The sequence below is a fragment of the Drosophila persimilis genome, unplaced genomic scaffold (assembly GCF_003286085.1).
Source record: "Drosophila persimilis strain 14011-0111.01,24,50 unplaced genomic scaffold, DperRS2 tig00000000-arrow-pilon, whole genome shotgun sequence".
Lineage (NCBI taxonomy): Eukaryota > Metazoa > Arthropoda > Insecta > Diptera > Drosophilidae > Drosophila > Drosophila persimilis.
The window spans coordinates 1119737-1127973 of NW_020825288.1; the positions used below are offsets into that span (position 1 = coordinate 1119737).

General features: G+C 50.9%; 3 protein-coding genes across 4 annotated transcripts; 1 reads left to right on the forward strand and 2 right to left on the reverse strand.

The window, feature by feature from the left end:
* Nucleotides 1-838: 838 nt before the first annotated feature.
* Nucleotides 839-3142, reverse strand: LOC6595315 (prolyl 4-hydroxylase subunit alpha-2). Of its 2 annotated transcripts, none has more exons than XM_026994657.1 (8): nt 3102-3142; nt 2765-2984; nt 2399-2701; nt 2163-2341; nt 1970-2100; nt 1418-1918; nt 1201-1366; nt 839-1143 (listed from the first exon to the last, which is right to left on the reverse strand). In XM_026994657.1, the coding sequence occupies exons 2-8, from the start codon at nt 2950-2952 to the stop codon at nt 1073-1075; spliced, it is 1539 nt and encodes a 512-aa protein (XP_026850458.1). In that variant the 5' UTR covers nt 2953-2984; nt 3102-3142; the 3' UTR covers nt 839-1072. The 2 variants fall into 2 exon arrangements, with proteins under 2 accessions (XP_026850458.1, XP_026850457.1); XM_026994656.1 differs by having other exon boundaries at nt 2163-2347.
* Nucleotides 3143-4278: 1136 nt separating this feature from the next.
* Nucleotides 4279-6512, reverse strand: LOC6595314 (prolyl 4-hydroxylase subunit alpha-2). Its single transcript, XM_002020405.2, has 8 exons — nt 6213-6512; nt 5844-6146; nt 5582-5769; nt 5382-5521; nt 4841-5308; nt 4723-4776; nt 4495-4660; nt 4279-4432 (listed from the first exon to the last, which is right to left on the reverse strand). The coding sequence occupies exons 1-8, from the start codon at nt 6407-6409 to the stop codon at nt 4362-4364; spliced, it is 1587 nt and encodes a 528-aa protein (XP_002020441.2). The 5' UTR covers nt 6410-6512; the 3' UTR covers nt 4279-4361.
* Nucleotides 6513-6825: 313 nt separating this feature from the next.
* On the forward strand, nt 6826-7584 carry LOC6595313. The gene has a single exon (XM_002020404.2). The coding sequence runs from the start codon at nt 6862-6864 to the stop codon at nt 7516-7518; it is 657 nt and encodes a 218-aa protein (XP_002020440.2). The 5' UTR covers nt 6826-6861; the 3' UTR covers nt 7519-7584.
* The last annotated feature ends 653 nt before the right edge of the window (nt 7585-8237 follow it).

Below are 8237 nucleotides of genomic sequence, written 5' to 3' on the forward strand. Positions count from 1 at the left end.
GTGGCTCATTCGGCAGCCACTTGATTCATTCAGCATTCAGCAGCAAGACTTTTTCGCATATGTCGGCAATTTTTTATTTATTGAGAGACAGTGCGTTCGCTTTATTAAAAGGTGTTTGGGCACAGGCCAGGGTAACCTTTCTCTCTGCCCACTTTGATACTGTAGCTTCAACTGAAAGATCTTTACAATGATTCCCAGATAAGGCTGAACGATGGAGGAATATTTGAGGATAGCTTCTATCGCAACTGCAGTCTGGCGACCTTTAATGGAATCTCTTGTTAAATACATTTAATTAAATAGCACTCCAAACTGCATGCAAATACGCAAAAAGGTGCTTTCGGGAGACTGGAGACTAAACAAAACTGCGGAGTCAGCGTGGGTGCTGGGGTCAGGGGAAGGGGATGGGGATGGGGCCAAAGGTCTGATGGCTGCCACTGACACGTCGCTTGGCGGTGGGCGAGAGTTCATTATTAAAAGTTTTTAAAAGCAGATAAGTGCAGAGACTGATAGAGATACTCGCAAAGCACATGGCCCCCGTGTCGAGAGATGGAGATACGGTGCCAAACGGTAACGATAGCCTCATGCCACCATGCCACATGCCCCACTGGTGGGCGCCACTTCACCTCTAATTGAAACATTAAGTTGCACGTCACGTACGCGGTGTCAGACACTAGACGCCATCGCCAAGAGGAGTATCAGGAGTGGCGGTGGCAGTGGCAGTGGCAGCGTCCTCCTCCTAGGAGTATGCTAAAATGTGGCTGCGGTTGCCTTTGGGTTTACCTTCGCCCTAGAACCATAGCAATTGCCATAGCCATAGCCACATCCCATGGACGACGACTATCAACCACTCAGCACTTTATTTTTTCCGTGTTGGCATTTTAAAAGGCATTTAAGCAGGAGATGGAGCTGCTGGGTGGAGCTGGATCTGGTTGGAGGCTGCTGTCGGATTTTGTTAAGTGTGTAAAGTGATTATGCCGGAAATTTGTTTGTCTATGATCTCCCGCTCCGTGTCCCTGTTAGTATCCGTTTACCCATGTCTGTGTGCCAAATGCGAGTTGAATGAGGGCTAATCCTAGTCGGAGGTGCGGCCCAGGCATGGCCTGATGAAGATCTGGTTACGTTCGCGTATCCATTGGGTCAACACTGCAATAAAAGGGAGGGATATAGCAGATGGCAACCACATCCAGGGATAGTACGGACCCCATTTGGAGCCCACGATGATGGGGCAGGCGGCATGCGTGGTGGACCAATCGCCCTCCCCGTCCGTGTGAAGGTTGTACCAGAAGAGTGCGGTGCCACGACGGGGCAGCACCTTGTGCTCGGCCTTATTGAACATGGTGGCGCCACCCTGCTCCACGTCCGTGAGCTGGAAGGTGGAGGATTAGCAAGGGAGATCGGTGGCAGGTGATCGACTCACATAGAACAGGACTGTGGCCAGGCGATTGCCCATCACTTCCGGATGTTGGGTGAACCAGTCCTTGTGGGGCACGTAGTGCCCCCCGATGCCGTAGTTGATGACCTGCATCCGCTCCGATCCCTCCAACTGGAGGCCACTCATGTCCCTCACTCGCCGAGCGATGCGACGAGTCAGGGCGTTGCTGGAGCGCTTCAGCCATGCGCCCATGGCTGTGCGGGTCGGCGACGAAGTCCGATTCGGTTGCGCCACGGTCGATGTCCTGGCCATCCTTCGCTCTGCCATTTCGAGGATCTCGGCTATCTCCGAGTCGGAGAGGACGTCGTGGTAGACCACGACATAGGGATGCTCCCCCAGTAGCTCCATTTTGAGGGGGGCCAGGCGGAGAAAGGGCGTAGTCGTAAAGTTGTAGCAGCAGTGGAGCGCCTTAGGGGACTGCTCTCTGGAGAAGCCTCTGCATCCCCACTTCAATATAGCCACTTTGGAATTGTCCTTGGGCTCGCCCTGCGGGTGAATGGGTCATAAAATGTTATGATTGATGATCCCGGGACATACGTTATCCAAGACGGTGCTGGGCTCCTTCGCAATCAGCTGCTGGACCTCCTCCCTGCGACGCAGGAGCACAGCGTCGGCGATGTTGTGCTTCAGGGCCCTATCAAGGATGGGCAGAGCATCTGCATAGTGCTCTGGAAAATCAGGTGATTGGGTTCATTAGTTGAAGCAGTTCCTCTTCAAGGATCCTCCATACTCGATTTGATGTACGTCTCTGCCAATAGTAACAGGACCTCTGCTTTATCCACAGCCAGGGGTCCGGGCGTTTGGTTTCGCAGGCGCCTTTTCACTTCCTCCAGCCAAGGAACGGCCTCTTTGGCGTTTGTGGTCCTCGACAAGTGTTGGCCCACAGCGAAAATATCGCCAGTGGACATGCTGATGCTGCAGGAATCAGGCATACATATATCACTTTTCCCTTGTATTTGTACTCACTTGTATTTAATGCCGGCCAGCTGTCCCCTCATGATATGCTTCTCCTGGAGGCCGTAGATGTCCTGAATGCGGGCTATCCCATTGCACGCATCCTGCAGATCCAACTGCGTGGGGAGATGGTCCCGCCAGGCGTCAAAGCTTCGCATCTGCGCCCCTCCCACGGGCTGCTCCATGTATTTCCGCCACTGCACCCAGTCGACGTGCAGCCGTCGGATTAAGGCGAAGGCGTTGAGTGGATGCGACAGATAGAGGACTACATTGCGTTGCGCCTTCTCGTTCTCCAATCGCATCTCTGAAATGTGCCTGCAGAAGGAATCTCTTACAGAATCTGCACCTGAATCGCTTGTGCACCGAAGTATCCCTCACCTGCGAAGTATCTGCAGCTTGTGCGCCAGGGCCTTTACATAGTCGTCAAGGTTTTGGATCAGCTTTGTCTCCAGCTCCACGAGTGGCTTCATCGACACCACTGAGAGGGAGTACTCCGCTCCGGTAAGAGATCCTGCTGCAACAAGCGGCAGGAGCAATAAAGACAGTAGACAGCACTGAATCTGCATCTTGAATGTAGGATAGATTTCCCGTCTGGAAGCTGGACAAATAAATAATTTCCGTATGCTTTGATTACGCAGGCCTACTTGGACAGCCAGAAATCAACCACCACGTGGTCCTGGGAAATCGGATTGTGTGGAAGAGCCAGCCAACTCACCTTTTGCCGTCCCGTAATCCAAGATCCAGATCTAATCAAAAGATGCGTCAATAGGAATTTCTTTGCCAATTGTTTACACTTTTGCTGGTGTCCTATCGACTTAATATCGCAGTGCCTATCGATTCCGAATATACCTTGCGAGTCGTAAGGTATATACGGTAAGGTATACGTCTGCCTGTGTCGCAGAAGGGGTGATAAAATGAGAGACGAGACAGATGTGTGTGATTTTTTAGCACTCTATTTTATTCGACTCGACTATTGCAAATATTTTTAGTCATCGTGTAAATGAGTTGGCCCTGCGAGCGCTGGGCCCATGATATCTCGTCAGGTTGTAAATTACACTGAAGGCCGACCTGCTGCGAAATCTCTTTGGGGGGCTCAGCGGCTCCTCCGGTCTGCTCCTCCTTGATACATACAGTGCTGCGACGCTTCTTTGCCTGCTTCTTGGGCGCCATCTTTTTCTTCCAACTTTCGTGCGATGATGCCGCATTTTCGGGTAGTGATGTGCGATATATTGCTGTAAATTCAATCATAGTGATGGCAAAAAGATGCACATTTTTCATCGTCATTTATTTGTCATATTCGATTATTTATGCTCCTTATTTTCGCCACTACCGCCACAGGGAAACTGTGAGCACACTTGCAACAGTGTGCTGTCATAGAAGTGTGGATACAGAATTTGGTTGCTCTAGCTCTTATAGTCCGTAAGATCTAGGCGCTCATCGGGAGAACGGTCGTTCGGAAACAGACAGACATCGCTATATCGACTCGGCTATTGATCCTGGTAAAGAATATTGTAAAGAAAAGTCGTATTTAAGTTTGGTGCACTTCGATACCTTGACCCGGCCTATCGGCCTTCCTCCTGGGTTTACACACACACATCCACCACAAAACAAATACATATACATAACCCCAAGTTCTTCAAGTACCGGCTATACAAATACCGAGATAAGTTCTGCATCACGTAGCTGCTACTGTTTTGATACTTTCTTTGCTGATTCACCCCTTTGATGTGACAGGTATTTCAACTTGCCCAGACTTTGATGAATGGATGGGTGAGTAGAGTAGAGTGTTGAAAAATATACTCGTAGTATAGGTTATCGACGCAGTTTTGACTGTGATTGCCCTTATCGACTGCATCAGCTGGTCATGGATTTAATTGACAGCATTTCCGATTTCTATGGTGGCTTTATTTATTTTTAGATTCATTCCGGCATGAGGTAATTTCATTGTAATACTATTTTCGATGTCCATGAGCATTTAATCACTTCCCCTCTTGAGACAGGGCCGCTTGAAGAGCTGTGCACGTTCCCGAATCCACTTGTTGCACACTGAGGAAAAGATGCAGAGTGAAATCAGAAAGAAAAGTTTCCTCTTTGGGGTAGAACCTTACCCCATTTGGAGCCCACAAGAACGGGACAGGCGGCGTGGAGTGTCTGCGGATTGGGGTCGCCGTCGTCCTTCAGGTTATACCAGATGATGGCCGATCCTCTCTGAGGAAACACAGCCTTCCGAATGTTTGGGAACACTGTGGCACCGCCCTGTTCCACATCCGTCAGCTATCGAGGAGAGGAAACGGTTAAACTCTCATTGGAAGATCACCATTTCTAAGATAACTCACATAGAAGAGGACAGTGGCAATGCGATCGCCGTTCATTTGAGTTAAATTGGCGGCCTAAAAGGGGGAGGGAATGATTGAATCAATGTAATCCGTGGATCATTAGGGATCCTCCACTTACTGTGCTCGCATTGAAGAAGTCGTAGTGCTTGTCGTAGTGTCCTCCAAGGCCATAGTTCATGGCCTGGAGCATCTCGGAGCCCAACAGATCGAAGTTGGTCATATCCGCGATGCGTCTGTTCAGGCGCTCGGTGAGCTCGTTGAAGGTATCGGGGAACCAGGCGACCTTGGACGTTCTCGTCTTGACTACCTCACTCCTGCGGCCGCTCGCCTTGTAGACCGTCGCTCGCTTCAGCCCGGGCGTGGCCATGTCCTGGAGTTGGCTGATCTCTAGGGCAGAGATCACGTCGTGGTAGAGCACCATGTAGGGGTCCAGTCCCACGAGCTCCATCTTGAGCGGTGCCAGGCGGAGAAAGGCCGAGTTGGTCGAGTTGTAGACACAGTGGAGCCTGCCATCCTTGGACGGGGAGGGGAACAGGCCGCGACATCCTCGCTCATACTCACCCAAGGGCTGTGCGGTGCTTTTCAACTGGGGATTGGAAAGCGATGGTGGGTAAATTTAGCTCCCATCGATACGATACGAAACCTTATCATATACGTACCGTAGGTGCTATGCCGATGGAGTTGGGGCCCGTCCTTATCAGCGTTTCTATTTCAGATTTCTTCAGCAACAATTTAATATCATGCCTCTTATCGCCCCCTAGTGCAATGTTGACAACTTTCAACGCATCCGCGTGCCTGTCTGTGGGCCATTCGCCATCGATTAGAAGGTCAGGGAACGAAGCTAGATGCCAGGACTTACCCAATTTCAAGAGCGTCTCGGCGTACACTGCCTGCACCTCCCCTTTGGAAACCTCCACGGGAACCGGCAGCCTGTTGCTCTCCAGCCACGCCAGGGCCTGGTAGAGCCATCCAGCAGCTGCCACGTATTTGGCTTGGTCAAAGAGGGTCTGCCCCATGGCATAGGTGTCCAAGGCATTCAGGCTGACACTAACGAAAGACCAGAGCAGAGATTAGAATCCTCCAGAGAATCATCCTTCATCATCCATCGGGCAGTCGCTCACTTGTACTGTCTGCCGTCGAGGATGCCACGGCTGATGTCCGCCACCTCGAGTCCGTAGGTGCTCTGAATGCGGTCCAAGGCTGTGACGGCCTCCTCGAGGTCTGTGCTGCTGGGCATCTGCTCTCGCAGCTCCTGAATGCGATCTAACTGCGCCGGGCCCACCGGATCCTCCAAAAACATTTGCCACAGCGTCCAGTCGCGGTGCATGCGGCGGATGAGACTGAAGGAGTTCAACGGATTCGAAAGGTACTCTTCCATAGAGTCCTGCGCCTTTTTGCTTTCCTGCCGCATGCTGACTATACCACTATACCAGAAGGGAATATCCATTAGTTATCCGATAGCAATCGAGGGTCCAAGAATGGAGGCTCACCTGCGTACCGCCTGCAGCTTCTTCTCGAGCTCCCCCGCATAGTCCTTCAGGGCATCAATGAGCTGTGCCTCCACCTTGAGGAGCTTCACCATTCCCGCCACCGATGTGGAGTGGCTCTGTTCCCCTTCGACCTGACATTGGACCTGTACCCATCCCCAGTGTGCGATCAGTGTGAAAAGCAGAATCCTCCACTTCATGGCTCGCACTGTGGCGTCTTGCTCTGTCTGACTGCCAGAGCCAACTGTCGCTTTCGGCGCCAAAGATAAATGCTTACCATGATTATTATTGCTATTGGTATTTCCATTGCTATTTCTGTTGCTCTGATGTTGTGCTGTGTCTGTGGCCCACTGATAAGAGGCGCGCATTGATAGCGACACGCACCGATTTAATTAAACCGAAGAGCACCGGCGCAGAGCAGACGTGACCGCAGAGCTGGCAGCGGGCTGAGAGTCACCACAGAACGTGCCGCTCGTGGGAGCGGAAGAGATGCTTCTGGCAATGGAATGCAGCGGAAGCGTTTGATCGATGACGGAGGAGGCCTTGATGGATCTATCGAATATGGAAATATATCAAATCTTATAGTTCCGGTCAAGAGACACCGAGGCACACTCACGAATCAAATCAAATTTTTAGGAGACACATTAACACGATGACAGTGGACACTGCTGTCTCCAGTGCGTCAGCTGGCGCCCTGCGGCCCGTTCTCTTTGTGTTCTACACCCTGGAGAATGTGTTCAACATGTTCTGCATGGCCTATCACATCACTGGGTTCATGGCCATCGATCTGAAGATATTCCCGGTGGAGAAGCAGATGTTGCAGTACTGCTACATGTGCTCCTTCTACGTCTTCATGGTTTTGACCCTCTTCCAGAGCATCAGCGTCTGCACGGGCCACTCGCCTACCGTCTGCATGGAGATCATCAAGTCCTCGGCCGCCGCCAGCGCCTTCACCCTGATCTCGATAACCACCATGTGGGATGCAGAGCACGACTTCCATCTGATGTTTACGGGCGAGGAGTCCCCCGAGGGGGAGGCAGAGTACCATGTGGACGAACCCATCCACCCCTTCTTCCACTACATGCGCAGCCAGTCCATTGCCTCGCTCACCTGCGGCATCCTGTACATGCTGCATGCCATTTTAATGATCGACGTCAAGATCACCACGTACTACAACGGCAAGAGCGGCGAGGACGAGTACGAGTACCTGCCCATCCCACTGTATGTGTTTGGCCGCTGGATCCACGGTATGCTGGAGAAGTACGAATGGTTCTTGGAGTTCTGCACCAACACACAAATCAATGTATAGACATATATTTAGATGCTGCATGTCGCTTGACGTTGTACTCCATGGTATATAAAATTAATGTTGAGTATCGGGAATAACTGTAGAGTCACGGACGTAGCTGTGGAAGCTCAAACTTGAAAAGGTAGAGATGCAGAGTTAATGACTGCCTCTTCGTAGTAATTAATTGGAATTATGAGAGGGCACAACACAAAAGAAGTATATCTGATTAGTGGGGAATAATATCTAGAGCTCAAGCTATAGCTATAGCGTGAGAGAGAGCTTAACCAGTTAATGCTGGGAACAATTGCTGACCCAATCATCGGGTTGGGCTGGTCACACAGCGCGCTCTCTCTCACTCACTCTCTTTTTCTCTCTCTGTCTCAGTCGTTTTTATCTGCTTTAACCATGAATGAATCCATTGAAAAGGGGATTCCATTTTTGTGGATAAACCTAAATACAATACCATTTTGTGTACGAACAGAGGTCCGTTGCCCGTTGCCGTTCCACTTGTTGTGCGTGTGCCCAAAGGTACGAGTTCGAGCACGAGTACGTACATACGAGTATGACCGGAAAAGGCTTTAAATTTTACACTTTTATGGAGACGCAGGCGGGTCATAGGACGATATGTCCTGCCGTTGATATCGGCTTAACTTTGCCATAAAACTGTCAGCGTCATGCCTATGCGGGGTGCGGGATCGTATGCGGATGGAGTTCGGGTTTGGGTTTGGGTTTGGGTTTGG